Genomic DNA, 19,940 nt, shown 5'->3' on the forward strand with positions numbered 1-19,940 from the left:
TAATAGTAGGAGACTTCAACACTCCTCTCTCACCAATGGACAGGTCAATCAGACAGAAACCAAACAGAGAAATAGAGATTTATTGGAGGTATTGAATCAAATGCACTTAACAGACATCTATAGAACACTCCACCCAAATAGGAAAGAATATACCTTCTTCTCTGCAGCTCATGGAACCTTCTCGAAGATTGACCACATACTTGGTAACAAAGCAAACTTCCACAGATACAAAAAAATATTAGTAACTACCTGTGTCTTGTCAGATCACCATGGATTAAAATTAGAATTCAACAACAATGCTACCCCCAGGAAGCCAACAAACTCATGGAAGTTGAACAGTAAACTACTAAATCATCCCTGGGTCAAGGAAGAAATAAAGAAAGAAATTAAAGTCTTCCTAGAATTTAATGAAAATAAAGACATAACATACTCAAACCTATGGGACACTATGAAAGCAGTGCTAAGAGGAAAGTTCATAGCACTAAGTGCCCAACTAAAGAAAATGGAGAAAGCACACATTGGAGACTTAACAACACACTTGAAAGCTCTAGAAAAAAAAGAAGCTGATTCACCCAGGAGGAGTAGAAGACTGGAGATAATCAAACTGAGGGCTGAAATCAACAAAATAGAAATACAGAAAACAATCCAAAGAATCAATGAAACAAAAAGCTGGTTCTTGGAGAAAATCAACAAGATTGACAAACCCCTATCCAAACTAATCAAGCGGCAGAGAGAGAACATGCAAATTAATAGGATCAGAAATGAAAAGGGGGACATAACCACAGACACAGAGGAAATTCAGAGAATCATTAGATCTTACTACGAAAGTTTATATGCCACAAACCTGGAAAATGTAAAAGAAATGGACATTTTTTTAGATAAGTACCATATACCAAAGTTGAACCAAGAACAAGTGAACAATCTAAATAGACCTGTTAGTCGTAAAGAATTAGAAGCTGCTATCAAAAATCTCCCTACCAAAAAAAGCCCAGGACCAGATGGTTTCAATGCAGAATTCTACCAGAACTTCCAGGAAGAGCTAATACCTATATTCCTTAATGTATTCCACAATATAGAAACAGAAGAGTCATTGCCAAACTCCTTTTATGAAGCTACAGTTACCCTAATACCAAAACCACACAAAGACAAAACCAAGAAAGAGAATTACAGGCCAATCTCACTCATGAACATCGACGTGAAAATTCTCAATAAAATACTGGCAAACCGAATCCAAGAACACATTAGAAAAACTATCCATTATGATCAAGTCGGCTTCATCCCAGAGATGCAGGGCTGGTTCAACATACGCAAATCTATCAATGTAATCCATCATATAAATAAATTGAAAGAAAAAACCATATGATCATTTCATTGGATGCTGAAAAAAGATTTGACAAAATTCAACACCCATTTATGATAAAGGTGTTGGAGAGATTGGGGATACAAGGATCATACCTAAATATAATAAAAGCAATATACAGCAAGCCGACAGCTAACATCAAATTGAATGAAGAGAAACACAAAGCCTTTCCACTAAAATCAGGAACACGACAAGGCTGTCCACTCTCTCCATACCTCTTCAATATAGTGCTTGAAGTTCTAGCAATAGCAACAAGACAACATAAGGAGATCAAGGGGATTCGAATTGGAAAAGATGAAGTTAAACTTTCGTTATTTGCTGACGATATGATAGTATACATAAGTGACCCCAAAAACTCTACCAAAGAACTCCTACAGCTGATAAACACCTTTAGTAATGTGGCAGGATACAAGATCAACTCCAAAAAATCAGTGGCCCTCCTATACACAAATGATAAAGAAGCAGAGAGGGAACTCAGAGAAACATCACCTTTCACGATAGCCACAAATAGCATAAAATATCTTGGGGTTACTCTAACCAAGGAAGTGAAAGACCTATTTGACAAGAACTTTAAGTCTTTGAAGAAAGAAATTGAGGAGGATACCAGAAAATGGAAAGACCTCCCTTGCTCTTCAATTGGGAGAATCAACACAGTAAAAATGGCAATTCTACCAAAAACAATCTACAGATTCAATGCAATCCCCATCAGAATCCCATCAAACTTCTTCACACACCTTGAGAGAACAATAATCAAGTTTATATGGCAAAACAAAAAACCCAGGATAGCCAAAACAATCTTATACAATAAAGGAACTTCTGGAGGCATTACCATCCCTGACTTCAAACTCTATTATAGAGCTACAGTATTGAAAACAGCTTGGTATTGGCATAAGAACAGAGAAGTCGAGCTATGGAATCAAATAGAAGACCCGGATACTAACCCACAAAACTATGAACACCTAATTTTCGACAAGGGGGCTAAAGGTATACAATGGAAGAAGGAAAGCATCTTCAACAAATGGTGCTGGCATAACTGGATGTCAACCTGTAGAAGAATGAAAGTAGATCCATATCTATCACCATGCACAAAACTCAAGTCCAAATGGATTAAAGACATCAACATTAATCTGTCCACTTTGAACCTGATAGAAGAGAAAGTGGGAAGTAGTCTACAAGATATAGGCACAGGAAGCCACTTCCTAAGTAGGACCCCAGTAGCACAGACAATAAGAGAAACAATGAATAAATGAGACCTACTGAAACTGAGAAGCTTCTGTAAAGCAAAGGACACTGTCAGTAAGACAAAAAGGCTGCCTTCTGACTGGGAGAAGATCTTCACCAACCCCTCATCAGACAAAGGTCTGATCTCCAAAATATACAAAGAACTCAAGAAACTAGACAATATAACTCTAATTAACCCAATTAAAAAATGGGGTACTGAACTGAACAGAGAATTCACAACAGATGAACTTCGAATGGCCAGAAGACACTTAAGGACATGCTCAACCTCCCTAGTGATGAGGGAAATGCAAATCAAAACAACTTTGAGATACCATCTTACACCTGTCAGAATAGCTAAAGTCAAAAACATCAACAATAGCCTATGCTGGAGAGGATGTGCAGCGAGGGGAACACTCATCCATTGTTGGTGGGAATGCAAACTTGTGCAGCCACTGTGGAAATCAGTGTGGTGGTTTCTCAGGAAACTGGGAGTCAACCTCCCTCAGGACCCAGCAATTCCACTCTTGGGAATATACCCAAGAGATTCCCTAACATACCACAAAAGCATTTGTTCTACTATGTTCATAGCAGCACTATTTGTAATAGCCAGAACCTGGAAACAACCTAGGTGCCCCTCAATAGAAGAATGGTTAATAAAGGTGTGGAACATATACACATTAGAGTTTTACTCAGCGGTAAAAAAAAAATGACATCTTGAATTTTGCATGCAAATGGATGGAAATAGAAAACGCTTTACTGAGTGAGGTAAACCAGACCCAAAAAGAGGAATATGGTATGTACTCACTCATAAGTGGATTCTAGCCATAGTTAAAGGTCTTTGAGTCTATAATTTGGGATCCTAGAGAAGCTAAATAAGAAGGTGAACCTGAAGAAAATCATATAGTTATCCTCCAGGATAGTGGAACTAGGCAAGATTGCCAGGCAAACTCGGGTGCCTGGGGGGTGGGGGTGGGGTGAAAGTAAGGGAAGATGGTCAGGGAGAGGGGGAGGATTGGGGATGGCTTGGGGGAATGGGAGGGGGGAGGTAGGAAGAATGGTTGGGGGAGCAGGGAGGTTTATATCTCAGCTAAGGGAGCCATTTTAAGGTTTGCAAGAGACTTGATTCTGGAGGGGTTCCCAGTAAAAATTAAATAAAAAAATAAAAAAATAATAAAAATAATAAAAAAAAGAAGAAAACACTTTACTGAGTCAGGTAAGCCAGACCCAAAAAGTGGAATATGGTATGTATTCACTCATAAATGGATTCTAGCCATAATTAAAGGTCTTTGAGCCTATTATTCGTGATCCTAGAGAAGCTGGATAGGAGGGTGAACCTGAAGAAAATTTAGGTAGTTTTCTTCCTGGAGATTGGAAATAGACAAGTGTCCCAGGTAACCGCGGGTGCATGGGGTGGGTAGGAGGGTTGTTGGAAGGGGAGAGGGTTAGAGAGAAGGGAACAGGGGAGGAATGGGGAATGCTCGGGGGACTGGGAGGGGGAGAGGGAGCAAGGATGAATATGGGATCAGGGAAGAATATATCTCAACTAAGGGAGTCAGTTTAGGGTTTACTAGAGACTTGATTATAAATGGGATCCCAGGTCCAAGGAGAGATCCCCAGATTGTTCTCTGGACAGAGGAGAGGGTGCCTGAACTGGCCTTGGCCCATAACCATACTGATGAATATTTTGCTTATCACCATAGATCCTTCATCTGGAGATGGATGGAGTTGGAGACGGAGACCCACATTGGAACACTGGACTTAACTCCCTAGGTCCAAACGAGAAGCCGAAGGAAAGAGAACGCGAGCAAGGAAGGCAAGATCAGAGGGAACCTTCGTCCATCGATGGATGGCAATACAGATGGAGACCCACATTGGAGCACCGGACTGAGTCCCCCAAGGTCCAAATGAGGCGCAGAAGGAGGAAGAACATGAAAAAGAAAATCAGGACCACGAGGGGTGTAATCACCCACTGATACAAGGGTACTGATCTAATGAGAGTTCACCAAGGCCAGTTGACTGGGATTGAGCGAGCATGTGATCCAGCCAGATTCTCTGAATGAGGCCGGATTCTCTGAATGTGGCTGGCCCGGAGTCTTTCTGAAAAGCCATTGACAATAACACTGGGACTTGTTTCCTCTGCATATACTGGATTTTTGGGATCCAGTCTGTTTGGATGCTCACCTTCCTGGACCTGGAGGGAGGGGGGAGGAGCTTGAACTACCCACAGGGTGGGAGACCCTGACTGCTCTTGGGGCTGGAGAGGGAGGAGGAGAGGGAGTGGGGGGAGTGGGAGGGGGTTGGGAGGAGGGGCGGAAATGGAGACTTTTGTATTTTAATAAACTTTGAGGAAAAAAAAAGATCTAAGATGTTAGATCTGTCATTATGTGTAGATATCATTAGAAATAGTTTTGGAATTTTTTTCCAAGGCCAAGTTTCTTTGTAGCTTTGGAGCCTGTGCTGGAACGAGCTCTGTAGAAGTGATTGGCCTCAAACTTACAGACATCCGCCGGCCTCAGCCTCCCAAGTGCTGGGATTAAAGGTGTGCACTACCACAGCCAGGATGGAAATACTTTAAATACACCAAATTGTATGAAAATCAGTATTTAAAAAAGTGGAAAACATCCACTCTGCTGGCTAGTTTTCATAGTGACAGAAGGTGTTATATAGGTATCTAGGGTATGAAAGTCTTCAATGATTTTTACCAAGTTTGACCTTCATGCTACAGTACCAGACTTCCCTGGCAACATGAACCTACTGGGCAATAGTGGCACAACATTTACTTGGTAACCACTTTTGATAGGATTTGAGATTTGATCAGCAAGAGGACATTTCATGCCTGGTAGTATAATCCTGGTCGAAAATTGACTTGAAGTTCATAGGCCTTAGGGTAGAAACTGTTACTGCTATTTTGCTAAATGATCATATTGCCAAACTGCCTTCTAAAGATTCATTTTTATGCCCAGTAGATCTGTGTTGCTTGCTACCTTTGTGTGGAAGTTCCTTTCTGTCATGAGAAACAGTCAGGTGAGAGTAAAGAACTGAGTCTTAATCACCTACCACCACCAACAACTAGGGTGTATAGAACATTTTGGAAGAGCTGGAAACAGTGTTGGAACCTGGTTAGGAAGGGCCGCAGTAGAATTGCTGTCTACTGAACATGCTACTTCTATTGCTTTCATAAACTCACAGCTGCTCTTGTTACCTGAGCAAGACCAGCAGAAGATCAAGCCCGTCAAGATTCTGACATGGATGGTGGTGTTCTCCAGGTTCCACTCCTTACTAAGGAGTGCGCTGGCCACTGATTACTGCTGGGGGAAGGGGAAACCATTCTCTTTTGAGGATATGGGCAATGTTAGGTTTCCCACACTTCAGTAGATGGCCTCACATTCATGAATACATGGTTAACACTAACTGAATTTAGTGTTCTAGCATATTACAAAATAAAAAGACATGAAGTTGATGGGGACATGCTGGTGGCATATTGGAGCAGTGAGAGGAGGAATTGGGGATGGTTATAACCACACTTAATTTTTCCTGTGGGTGAAATACTCAAAATAAGGAAGGTAATTTTTAAAATAGGATAGAAGGTTTTCCCCAAAGTACTTTCTTTTAAGTAAAATGATTGTTAAAATCATGCTAAAACATCAAATGCTTACCTGGCATAAACTTATGGTACTGAAGGAATACAGGTATCACTGAAGGAATAACCAAGAAAATAAGTCCATTGCTTTTCTTTTCTGAAAAATCACCTGTTAACAAGCAAAAAGTGTATTTTTCTATGTGTCGCTGCTATTTGGGAAGTTAATGTACTGAATTTATTAAGTCCATTACCCTGAATTCGGCAGTCATAAAGTATGAAATGTTTAACATATTTTCTTCCAAATTTAGAATGAGTCAACATTTTTCAATTACTTAGGACTCAAATGATTGATACAAATTTTAATGCTAGAGCCTCATCACATGAAAACCTTTATTTGGTTTTTAACTCTTTAGCTGACTTAAATCTTCCAGATGATGAACTTGCCCTCACCGTCCACCGTCCATTCATTCTCAGTGTTCAGCCTGTCCCCAAGCCAAATCACCTGCTCTTTCACATCGCCTTCTGAGTTCATCAGCTCCTCAGGCCCTCACCAGTCATGGATGCAAACCCGGCTGCCAAATCTGTGTTCTAAAGATCTGCCTGTGCCTCAGTCTCTCTAAGAGAAGGCAGTGGTCTTATGTGGTCTGCCTTTTAGTCCTAGCCTTTCATCCCCAGAATATGCCCTCTGCTGTTATCTACCATTCACACGTCCGTCTTTCAGCTCAATGACCACTGCAGAGAGACATGATTCCCATGGGCATGCCCATTTCCACATCTCAGCCAGTGAAGCCTGCCTGCCTCCATAGTGGCTTGAATGGTGGTTGTATCCACATTTTCAACTTCCTGTCACCAAAACTATGACAAGAGGTAGAAGGAGGAATTTTAAACAGAGTTAAGCAATTGTCTTCAGTTTCAACAGTACTGTCCTTGTGAGGGAGAAAGAGAGCACAAACTGAACATAAAGAACCTGGTGAGGCAGATGATGGAAGAATAGAGAAGGGAGCTACTCTGCCACAAGGTAAGCTGAGCATCGCCTGCAAACACTGGAAGTTACAAGAGGCAGGAAGTGAAACACACCCCACACTCCCACCAGAGCTTCACGAGGCAGCACAATGCTGAGCACACAGAAATTTCAGACATAAGTGGTCCAGATCTTTGAGAAATCTTCTGTTCTTTGAGGCCACATCATTTGCCACATCTGTCCCAAGAGCTATCGGGATCAATATGCTCCTCTTTGGGATGTTCCTCACATCAGGTGCACAAATTACAGCCCAGTACCTGTGCATCTTACCTGGGATAAAATGAGAGGCTCCAAAAATGACAACCAAGGTGAACAATAATCCAGAAGTAGATAACACAATTATTTTCCTTTTACTAATGTTGGATTCATATTTTTGCACTTTAAAAAGACAGAAATAATTACATCAACTTAATCAGAAAAGAAGGCATTTCTATAATAAATAAGGTGCAAAGACAAACTGATAATGCAGTGAAATTGGCAACCCTTCAATAAGGATCTTATCAGATTACTCACACCATTCATAAAAATTTGATAGATAGGATCATGACAGTACATATGTATAGCAAATTGAATGTGAAGATGGAGTTAGTTCTTACCTATTATAGAGGAAGTTGCAACAGTTTTCTTACCTGGAGCACTTTTGAGTTTCTATAGGCCAAGTGTCTTTCAATATTGTTAGTGTTACCCAACAAGCAAAGTCATTCTAGACTGACCACACAGTAATCTGGTCTAGTGATTCACACGAGACTCATGGGCAGTAGCTAATTAGTTAGCAATATAAAAAACAGAGAAACAAGCCCCATCCAATATAAAATTTGTAAACCAACGAGAAATTTTGGAAACACATTTGCAAAAGCACACTAAATATTGAGCAAATCATATCCTGGTAAAATCCTGATAGAGGAAAATGCCCAGAACTTACAACTAAGATGCTGAAATAAAAGCATACTGTCAGTGTTCAAGAGGATTCTTCATAGAAAAGAATTCTTCTAACACAGGCTAATCCTCCAGGGCCTCTAGTTTCTCTGAGACAACAGGCTTAACAGCACTTTCTTTTACTCTTTATTGGACTTCTTTTTATAAATATGAATTAATTACACACACACACACACACACACACACACACACACACACACACACACACACGCTTGCCTGAGCGTATATGCACTGAATGCATGCAGGATTCCAGAAAGGTTAGAAGGGGACATTGCATTTCCTGGAACTGGAGTTACAGATGGTTATGAGCCAGTATGTGGGTTCTGGAAGCAGATCTGCAAGTGTTCTTCACTGATGAGCCTTTCTCACATCCTTCTTCATAAGTGTCAATATTTGTATATATTCTCTAACCTCTTTGAAACTTTCCTTTAGTGTGAGCATTGCTTGCCTTGTCAAGTTTCATTTCATGATTATGGATCAAATGTGGTACTCATTTGTGAGGCCCTAGAATACTGATGACTGGACCTATTCTTCTAGATCTACTTCCAGGACTTGGACTCCCACACACACTCACAAATTAAAAAAAAAACTTAAGAAATATACTTATAGAGGAAGTAGCTGATTGTAACTGAAAGTACTGAAGAAAGGTTTTGTGGAAGAGGGAGAACCTCCCCCCATGCTCTCTGTCATCTTATGAGTAAAAAAATAAATAAATAAAAATTTCCAGAAGACAGCAACAATGAAATTCTAGTCTACAGACTCACAAGTTGCATGAAACAGTTACCCAGGACAAACACCCAGTCTCTCTGTGCCACTACCAATCAGTCTGGGAAAGGAAGGAAACATATAAAACTCCTATTCTGTGAGGAATAGAATATTGAGCACCTTCTGTTCCAAAATCCAAAGTACCCTCTCAGTCTACTAATAGTTGAAGCCCAGAGAACGACAGAGTCATGTGGACAACTGGTAGTGCTGGTCTGAACTGGACCTCAGGAGAACAAGTGTTCTTAAGCCCAAACCACTGACACAGGCATCCCAAGTCCTGGTGAGAAGAGAATTTCTACTTGGCACAAGAAATACACGCTTGGGTTTGGCTACATCAGAAGCTCAAATGTTGAGAGAGACATTTGAAAAAGTTGGAACACATAGAACAAGTTGAAGAGGGCAGATAGCTGGATGACAAGGGATTGAAGTGATGCCCCATACTGCAGGTTGGAAAATTCTCAAGTGAGCATTTTCCAACCCCTCCTGATACTAGGATAGTGACTCAAGCTAAGAAGTAACTTGTGAAAACACCACTGAGACACTGCAAACTAGCCAAACAAGTTTGAATAGGAGACATAGGTGGCCAGCTCTCACACCACCAGAGTTAAATCTAAGACAACTCATGGAGGGGAATAGATATTAATTAATGTTATAATATTTGTGTTTTTATTTCCTGTAGGTATTCTTTTAAACCTTCCTGATTGCATGCTGTCTTAGTTTTCTTTCTATTGCTAGAATAAACTCCATGACCACAAGCAACGTAAAAAGGAAAGGGAATTGGCTTAGTGATAACTTTTGGTTCATCATGAAGAGAGTTTAGGGCAGGACTCCAAGGCAGTAAGCAACTCAAACAGAGGCCCTGATAGAATGTTGCTTACTGATTTGCTCTTCATGGTTTGATCAACCTGATTTCTTATGAAACTACCATCCCCAATTGACTGTGCCTTTCCACATCAATCACTAGTCATAAAATACCACACAGACTTGTTTGCTTCCCAATCTGACAGAGGCATTTTCTCAACTCAGATTTTCTCTTTCCAGATGATGCTGGACTACGTAGAGTTGACAAAAACTATCTAACATACACACATTTTCATTTTGCTTCTGTTTTTTAAAAGTACTGCTTAGTCAGATTTTACGATGATTCTGCATTTGCATCTGTTCTATTGTGTTCTCTCTCCTATATTTTCATCTACAACCCAAATGCTTTGTCTCTCCAGCCTCCTTCTCTTTTTCTTTCTTTCTTATACCCTCTTCACATACTTCTTGATTATGACTTATCGTTATATTTAATAATCTTAAACTCAACTCACCTCACAATATCCCAGCTTCTCTGTGTTGGTTACTTTTCTGTCAATTTGACACAAGCTAGTATCATCTAGAAAGAGGAATCCTTACTTGAGAAAATGCCTCCATCAGATAAGCTTACGGGCAAGTCTATGTGTGGATTCTTTAAAAAAAATAATGATTAACTTGTGATGGCCCAGCTCTCTGAAGGGAGTGGTCCTGGACTGGATAAGAAAGCAGTCAGAAAAAAAAAAAAACATTGGGAGCAAGGAAGCAGGTAACACTTCTACAGTTCTTGCCTCCAGGATCCTGCCTTGAATTCTTGCCCTATTTTTCCAGATAGATTGTAAGCTATAAGCTGAAATTAAACCTTTCCTTTTCAAGTTTCTTTTTGTGAGAGTTCTTTATCCTAGCAATAGAAAGCAAACTAAGACATCCCCTCCTCCTATTAACTTTTCCCTTATCTATTTTTTGCTACTGTTTCTTATAATAGTTCACAGTGTTAATCAGATTATTTTCTGTCTAGTCTTGCATCTAGTAACAATATCCTAGCAATACTCCCTTACTATCCTGTTTCTTATTCTCTAAAAGTTACTGGAGTTGAAGAAAGTGATTGTTTTTAATTTACTATTATTATATTTTCTTAGAGAATTTATTATAAATTATAGTGGATTTTGAAATTAATACTCTACTTCCAATGAGGTTCTGGAGACCGTATTTAGTACCCAAAGATTCTAGCTACTAACTAAATCCTGGGACAAAACTCAACTCCAATAGGACCTAACTACATTTAAACCATGCAAATATTTCAATACTGAAAAGCAATGTGTTATTTTATTTTCAATTCAATCAGTGACCTAACCTAAGACATGTAAGTCCCAATGCAAATACACAAGTAGGAAGATGAACCAATTAAATCACATTTACCTATCACAACATTTGACAAGTAGGCTTTAAGCTAAATAGTCAAAATAGATTTTAAAAAAAAGGCAACTTCATGCTGTACAGGGACAGTTCATCAGGGAAATAGTACAATTCTAAGTTTGTGTGCTAAACACACACATGATTGGTTACAAAAAACTAACACTGCTGGAAAGTACAGACAATAGCGGATGATGACAGTAACCCAGTTTTCTCAGCAGATTGGCCATCATCAGATAAACATCATCAAAGAAACATCATACTTAAATGACATTATAGATCAAATGGAATGATCAAATATCTACAGAATATGCTACCCAAGGACTGTGGAATACTCATTGCTCTCAGAAGTTCAGGTAATGCTGTATAAAATAGGCCATATTTTAGGACACAAAGCTGCTCTTAACAAATACAAGAAAATTGAATTTCTTATATTCTATCTAAAAGCATTGTAGTAAAACAAGAAATCATCAGCAAGGAGAATTATAGAAAATGTAAAAAGCCATGGAGACAGAATAATACAGAATTGAATGATGAATAAACACTAAGGAAATTAAGGGAAGAATTTTCAAAGTTCTTAGAAATGAATGGTAATGAAAAATGCAGCATTTTAGAGCCTGTAGAATACAACAAAAGCAGTTCTAAGAGGGAGGCATATTAGAATAAAAATCTTAGAGCAAGAGAAATATAACTAAATACTAATGGATTACTTTGGGGTCTTAGAAAAATAAGTGCAAGATCAGCCCAAATTAGAAGATGTAAAGAACTCAGTGCAATGGAAAATAAAAAACAAAACAAAAAATCATTTGAACAAACAGCTGCTTTTGAAAAAAATTAAATTGAGACAGTCTTAGTAAAACTAATGAAAAGAAAGGGAGAAGATGAAATTTCATAAAATTAAGTGATGAAAGGGAAATTTTGCAACATATATGAATGAAATTCAGAAGTGTACTTTGAAAATCTATTTCTCAAAAACTTGTAAAATCTCAAAAAGAGATGGGTAAATTTCTAGACACACATGACTTACCAAAATTAAATCAACAGGATGTAAATGAGAACTAGTAATAAAAGGAAAAGGTTTTATGAAAGATGTTTTGAACAGCTTAAACAGATATATAGATAATTGGATATGCTACTACATGCTTTTAAACTCAAACCTCTGGAGCCAGAGGCTGATGATCACTGTGAGTTCAAAGACAACCTGGTTTACACAGAATCATGCCAGGAAGGTTTACATAGAGAAATAAAAAAATCTCTCTTGAAGTCTAATAGACCTTCAAAGAAATAACAGCAGTACTCCTTACATTATTCCATCAAATAGACAGGGAAGGGGGATACTAAACTCAGTTTGTGGAATCAGGTTTATTTTGCTATCAAAACAAAGTAAGAACACATTTATAGGTCAATCTCAGTGATGAACAAAACTGCAAAATTTTCTCAATAAGGTTTTAGCAAAACAAACTCAACAACACATCAAAAAAAATTACTAACCATGATCAAATCTCAAAATCTCTAGGGTTGCAACTATACTTTAACAAACCCAAGTCAATCAACAGAATCATAGACTATGTTATATGATTATGCCAATAGATTCAGAAAAACTTTGGCAAAAGTCCAACATCCCTTCATGAAAAAGGGAAAGACAAAACAAAAACAAAAAGGAGAAGCTGAAAGAAGTATACATCATCATAATATAGGCTTCTCTCTCTCTCTCTCTCTCTCTCTCTCTCTCTCTCTATATATATATATATATATATATATATATCCAATATTATATTTACTGGAGAACTCAAAGCATTTCTCGTAAAGTCAGGAGCAAGGTATGGGTGATTGCTTTCTCCGTTCTTATTTAGTTAGCTAGAATTAGTCTTGCAGTTTTAGCTAGAGAAAGAGGAAAAGAGAAATGAAGTAAATGGTTTCAGATAGGAAAGAAAGAAATCAAATTCTCAGTTTGCTGGTGACACAACTCTGTACATATGATAGACAGCACCCTATAGAATATAGTTGGAGCCAAAAAACACTTTGAACAAAGAAACAAGATGGAAAACCATCACATAAAAATCAGTAGTCTGCATGAATGCCAATAAATAACTTGCTGATAAAAAACTAAACAAATTCACCACTACCAGCTTAAAGAATCCTTGAGAACAAACCTAATGGGATGTAAAATACCCCTATAGTGAAAGTATTAAAATACTGAAGACAAAAAACTGAAGAAGTGATGTGATGGAAAGGCCTCCAGGTTTATGAAACAGGAGAATTTGTTAATTGCAAAACAGGCAACCTACAGATTCAGTGCAATTCTCACCAAAATTCTAATAATTTTCCCCTCCATGGTAGTAGAAAAACATTTTTTTAATTCACAAGAAACACACACAAAAAATCATAGAGTAAAAAAAAAACCTTCACCAAAAAGAACACTGTTGATTTCAACTTATCCTTTAGAATCATTGTAATACAAAATAGCATGGCAGTTAAATAAAACTGACTTGTAGGTGAATGAAATAGAATACAGGGTTCAGCAATAACAGCACACAGCCACAGTGACCTGACTTTTGACATCTATGACAGAAACATACATTGGAGAAAAGACATTCTACACTGAATGGCTCTGGAGGAAATGATATTCCTGTATAGAAGTACAAAAAATATCTGTATCTCACATTTAGTACAAAAATCAACATATATAGAAAAACACCTCAATATAACGTCTGGAACTCTGAAAGTTTTTGAGAAAATATTTCAAGACATAGGCATAAGAGAAGGTTTTTTGAATGGAACTCTAATAACTGAGGCAGTAAACCAAGAACTAAAAAATAGAACTGTAAGAAATCAAAATTCCTCTCCCCCACCTGCCTCAGCCTCTCTAAAAGACAGCAGAATTTCCTGCTGGAAGGTTGCTCCCATACTCCCCCATCCATTGGATCCTGCAAACCGCAAGTCTCAACCCGCCCCCAAATTCACCTAATCTCCCACAACCTCAGTGAAACTTTGAAACACAGCCTGATACAATATAAAGAAGACCAAGAGAGAGGACCAAGAAAGGAACTCTAAAACACAAGCTGTGACTTCACAGAGTGGACTAAGAGAGCAAACCAGGAGAGCAGACCAAGAGGGCAGGGTAAGAGAGACTCAGTGGCTTCCTGAGAATAATAGGGATAGAAGAAGGAGAAGAATTACAGCTCAAAAGCACAGAAAATATTTATAACAAAATCATAGAAAAAAACTTTCCCAACATGAAGAAGGGTATCCCTATGGATGTACAAGAAGCTTACAGAACACCAAATAGACTGGATAAAACAAAAAGTCCCCTCGCCATATAATAATGAAAACACAATTCATACAGAATAAAAGAGAGAATATTAAGAGCTGCAAAGGAAAAGGGTCAAGTAACATATAAAGATAGACCTATCAGAATTACACCTGACTTCTCAATGGAAAGCATGAAATCCAGAAGGTCCTGGGCTGATGTGCTGCAGACACTAAGAGACTATGGTTGCAAGCCCAGACTATTATACCCAGCAAAGGTTTCAGTCACTATCAATGAATAAAACATTATCTTCCATGACAAAAACCAGATTTAAAAAGTATGTATCCACAAATGTAGCCCTACGGAAAGTACTAGAAGGAAAACCCCAACCCAAGTATGCTAACTGCACCCACAAAAACATAAACAACAGATAACCCCCCACCAGCAAATTCCAAACAAGGAACACACACACATATTACCACTGACATATAATAGGAATTAACAACCACTGGTCATTAATATTTCCTAATATCAATGGACTCAATTCACCTATAAAATGACACAAGCTAAAGGAATGGATATGAAAGCAGGATCCAGTTTCTGCTGTATACAAGAAACATATTTCAATCTCAAAGACAGACATTACCTCAGAGTAAAGGGTTGGGGAAAAATTATCCAATAAAATTGACCTAAGAAACAAGTGGGTGTAGCTATCCTAATATATAACAAAATAGATTTCAAACTAAAATCATTTAGAAGAGATGGAAAAGGATATTTTATATACATAACAGGAATGATCCATCAAGATGAAATCCCAATACTAACATCTATGTCCCTAATACAAGAACACCCACATATGTAAAAGAAATATTTCTAAAGCTTAAATCTCACATCAAAGCTCACACACTAATAGTACAAGACTTCAAAACTCCACTTTTGCCAATGGACAGGTCAACCAGACAGAAACTTAACAGAGAAATAAGAGAACTAACAGATATCATGTCTCAAATGGACTTAACAAACATCTACAGAATATTCCACCCGAACACAAAACAATATACCTTCTTTTCATCACTTAATGGAACCGTCTGTAAAATTGACCAAATATTCAATAATAAGGCAAACTTCAATAAATACAAAAAAATGGAGAAACCCTCTGTATCTTATCATCATGATTTAAAATTGGAATTTAACAACAACACTACTCTCAGAAAGCCCACAAACTTATGGAAATTGAACAGTGAACTATTGAACCACCCTGGGTCAAGGAAGAAAGAAAGAAAAAAATTAAAGACTTCCTAGCATTCAATAAAAATGAAGGCACAATATACCCAAACCTATGGAAAATTTGAAAACAGAGCTTAAGAGGAAAGTTTAAAGCACTAAGTGCCTAAATAAAGAAAGTGGAGAAAGCTCACACTAATAACTTAACAGTACACCTGAAAGCTCTAGAACAAAAAGAAGTAGACTCACCCAGGAGGAGTAGAGATGAGAAATAGTTAAGTTCAGGCATGAAATCAATAAAATAGATAGAAGCAAATAAAAAAATACTAAGAATCAATAAGATAAAAAGCTGCTTCTTTGAGAAAGTCATCAAGATAGACAAACCTTTATCCAAACTAATCAAAAATTCAAAGAGAACATCCAAATTAACAAAATCAGAAATGAAAGGGGGGCAAAACAACAGACACTGAGGAAATCCAGAGAATCATTAGGTCATACTACAAAAACCTGTACTCCACAGAATGGGAAAATGTAAAAGAGATGGAAATTTTCTGGATAGATGCCATATACCAAAATTAAATCAAGACCAGGTGAACAATTTAAATAGACCTATATACTGCAGGGAAATAGAAGTTGTCATTAAAAGACTCTCAACAAAAAAAGCTCAGGATTAGATGGTTTTAGTGCAGAATTCTACCAGAACTTCCAGGAAGAGCTAATATCTATACTCCTCAAAGTATTCCACATAATAAAAACAAAAGAAACAAGGTCAAACTCTTTTTATGAGACTACAGTTTCATAACTGGTACCAAAACCACACAATTATTTAACCAGGAAAAAGAATTACAGACCAATTTCATTCATGAACATAGATGCAATAATACTCAATAAAATACTTGCAAACCATATCCAAGAACACATCAAAAACATCCATCATGATCAAGTTGGCTTCATCCCAGAGATGCAAGGATGGTTCAACATATGAAAATCTATCAATATAATCCACCATACAAATATACTAAAAGAAAAAAACCATACAATCATCTCGTTGGATGCTGAAAAAGCATTTGATAAATCTTCATGGGTCTAGGAGAGATCATGGATACAAGGGACATATCTAAAGATAATAAAAGCAGTATACAGCAAGCCAACAGTCAACATCAAATTAAATGGAGAGAAATTCAAAGTGATTCCACTAAAATCAGAAGACAAGGCTGTCCTCTCTCTCCATATCTATTCAACATAGTTCTTGAAATTCTGGCTATAGCAATACAACAAAAGGAGATTAATGGGATTCAAAGTGGAAAGAAATAAGTCAAACTTTCATTACTTGTAGAGGATACGATAGTATATATAAGTGACCGCAAAAACTCTGCCAGGGAACTCCAACAGCTGATGAATAACTTCAGTAATTTGGTAGGATAAATATCAAAAAAAAACCCAGTAGTTCTCCTATATATAAATGATAAAGAAGCTGAGAAAAAATCAGAGAAACATCACCTTTCACAAGAGCCACAAATAACATAAAATATCTTGGGGTAACACTAACCAAAGAAGTGAAAGACCTGTTTAACAAGAACTTTAAGTCTTTGAAGAAAGAAATTGAAGAAGATACTAGAAAATTGAAAGATCTTCCATGTTCTTGGATAGGTAGGATCAACATAATAAAAATGGCAATCCTACCAAAAGCAATGTATGGATTCAATGCAATCTCCATCAAAATGCCAACACAATTCTTCGCAACCTTGAAAAAGTAATAATAAACTTCGTATGGAAAAACAAAAAAAAAAACCCAAGATATCCAAATAATCCTTTACAATAAAAGAACCTCCAGAGACATCACCATCTCTGACATCAATCTCTATTTTAGAGCAACAGTAAGAAGAACAGCTTGTTATTGGTTTAAAAGCAGAAAGGTTGATGGATGGAGTTTAAATTTCTATCTATGCCTGACACGAAGCAACTTACAGGAGTGGGGACTCATTTTGGCTCATGGACAGAGGGGACACTCTATTCTGTCAGGGAAATATGGTTGTGGGGTCGGCTCTCATTGGCTGTGAGTGGAACATAAGACCACTTCTTCACATCTAGATAGATCTGGAAGCAAAGATGAACCAGTATGTTGGACTGGCTTATAATATCGGCCCTAGTCCACTTTGTCCAGGTAAGCTCCACATTCCAAAGAAATGTGCCACAACCTACAAAAAAATTACCTTAACTGGTAACCAAAAGTTCAAATACATGAGTCTATGGAGCACATTTCAAATCCACACTGTATCACCTTGTGTTGGCAATTCTAAATTATACACACACAGATCACACACAATACAGCATTGAGTTTCACCCTCACAGATTTAGTTCCATGACTGCCAAAGCAAGATCACAAAGCACAGCTCCCCTTGGATGATATATATCCCCGTGGAATAACACTACACGATAGTACCAACAACAAACTCAAGAAACGAGGGGCATTCCTGGGCGCCAGAGCTTTGGATTCTGTCTTCACATAACTTTGCCTGTGACTCTCTGTTCATCAAATAAAATTCCATTTGTTAATATGACTGTACTACAGAAGTTTTAGATGGCCTAAACAGTATTTACAGCAGTTTTTTAAAAACTGTTTTTAAGAAACACAAAAAAATATTTTCTTACAAAGTCAACAGTAGCAATATGTCAGGGACAGTATATAATTCATGAAGGCTCTTACTATTCAAACCCTGTACATATTCTTATTTATCAGAACTTGACTTTTCCTAATGCAGTTGAAGTACACAATATTTTACTTTGGCACTTGTAGAAATAGCAGTTTTATTACTAAAATATAAATGATGGCTAGAAATAAACACTTACTTAAAATAGCAAACTGTGCCCAGAAGAGAAGGGAAGTCAGAAATGGGAAAATAATAATGAGAATATATTCTCTTAAAGGGAACCATGAAGCCCCTAAGGAGAAAGAAACAAAAATCATAGTATTACTGCAATTAAAGACATTAACAGTCTCAGATATATTTTTATTATACAGATGGAAGATTAAAATATTTAAAAACAATAGCCACCATTTATATACATTTATATGCAAAATAAATTTAAAATATGATTTGCTCATGTAATGACATATTTATTTAGGTTGCCCAATGAACTGGTACCTTGAGTTTATGTCCCAATTCTCATCACCCTCTTTATGTAGAAGGGCAGTCCACCTGTGGAGAACATGCTCTCACCACACATCCAGGACGGAACACCTATTTTGCTGCCAGGAGATATATTGGCTATACCTATCCCTTAGCAGGTGACTGGCTGTTAAAAAAGATAATATACCTAAAGTATTGAAAGCAAAGTTGGCTCTTCTATTATTGATAATAGAGTCTTGCTGTGAGACAATGGTCCGCACCCTGTCAATTATATTTGAAATAAATGCTGATTGGCTAGTAGCCAGACAGGACGTATAGGTGGGCCAACCATGCAAGAAGTAGAGGTGAGGTGATGAGAACAGAAGAATTCTTGGAAGAGGAAAGCTTGGTCAGCAGTTGTGATCCAGTCACAAAAGAAGCAAGATGTGACTGGCTTGCCCAATAAGGTACTGAGCCACATGGCTAATAAAGATAAGCATAATGGGTTAATATAAGTAATAAGAGTTAATAAGAAGTCTGAGCTATTAGGACAAAAAGCTAACTAATGTAAACTTCTGTGTAATTTCTTTGGGACTTAACAATTGTGGGAACCAGGCAGGACAGAAAACCTCAGACAACAGATTCTTTCCTTCTACAATATATCCTGATTAGAGTTTCCCTTTCTTCTACTCATCCCAATTTCTTATCCCCTTCCCTTCTCTTCAGATCCACTCCCTTTATGTCTCTCATTAGAAAAGACCAGATGTCTAAGAAATAAAAACAAAATCTGACAAAAGAAAATAATAAGATAAAGCAAAAAGTTTCACAGCAAAGTTGACCATGGAAACCAAACATAGGGAAAGAGCCCCAAGAGCAGGCAAAAGAGTCAGAGACCAACTCATTTTCATGGTCAGGAGTTCCATAAAAATATTAAAATGAAATCTATAATATATACACAGAAGACCGGGTGCAGACCTATGTAGGCCCTGAGTTTGTGACCTCAGTCTCTGTGAGTTCATAGGTGCCTTGTGTAGTTAATTCAGAGGACCATGTTTTCCTGGATTCTCCATCCCCTCTGTCTCTCATAATTTTTCTGCTTTCTCTTCCCTAAGCTCTGAGGGGAGGGATTTGGTAGAGACCTCCAATTTAGATTCTATCCACACAGTATTGGGGTGTGGGACTCTACTTCTTCTCTGTTGCTGAAGAAAGTCTCTCTGATGATGCCTCAGTAAGGCACTAATCTTTGAGTGTAGTAGAATAGCAAT

General features: G+C 37.6%; 1 protein-coding gene across 2 annotated transcripts in view; it reads right to left on the minus strand.

The window, feature by feature from the left end:
• Positions 1–19,940, minus strand: part of LOC125413223 (leukocyte surface antigen CD47-like) — a 77,000-nt gene that overhangs the window by 16,012 nt on the left and 41,048 nt on the right. For both annotated transcript variants that reach the window (XM_048454408.3, XM_048454407.3), the window contains 3 exons: positions 18,416–18,508; positions 7,453–7,560; positions 6,238–6,330 (listed from right to left, as the gene is read on the minus strand). In XM_048454408.3, the coding sequence (XP_048310365.2) occupies positions 6,238–6,330; positions 7,453–7,560; positions 18,416–18,508 (294 nt within the window). The remainder of the gene's footprint in view (positions 1–6,237; positions 6,331–7,452; positions 7,561–18,415; positions 18,509–19,940) is intronic.

The sequence above is a fragment of the Myodes glareolus genome, chromosome 2 (assembly GCF_982192425.1).
Source record: "Myodes glareolus chromosome 2, mMyoGla1.1, whole genome shotgun sequence".
Lineage (NCBI taxonomy): Eukaryota > Metazoa > Chordata > Mammalia > Rodentia > Cricetidae > Myodes > Myodes glareolus.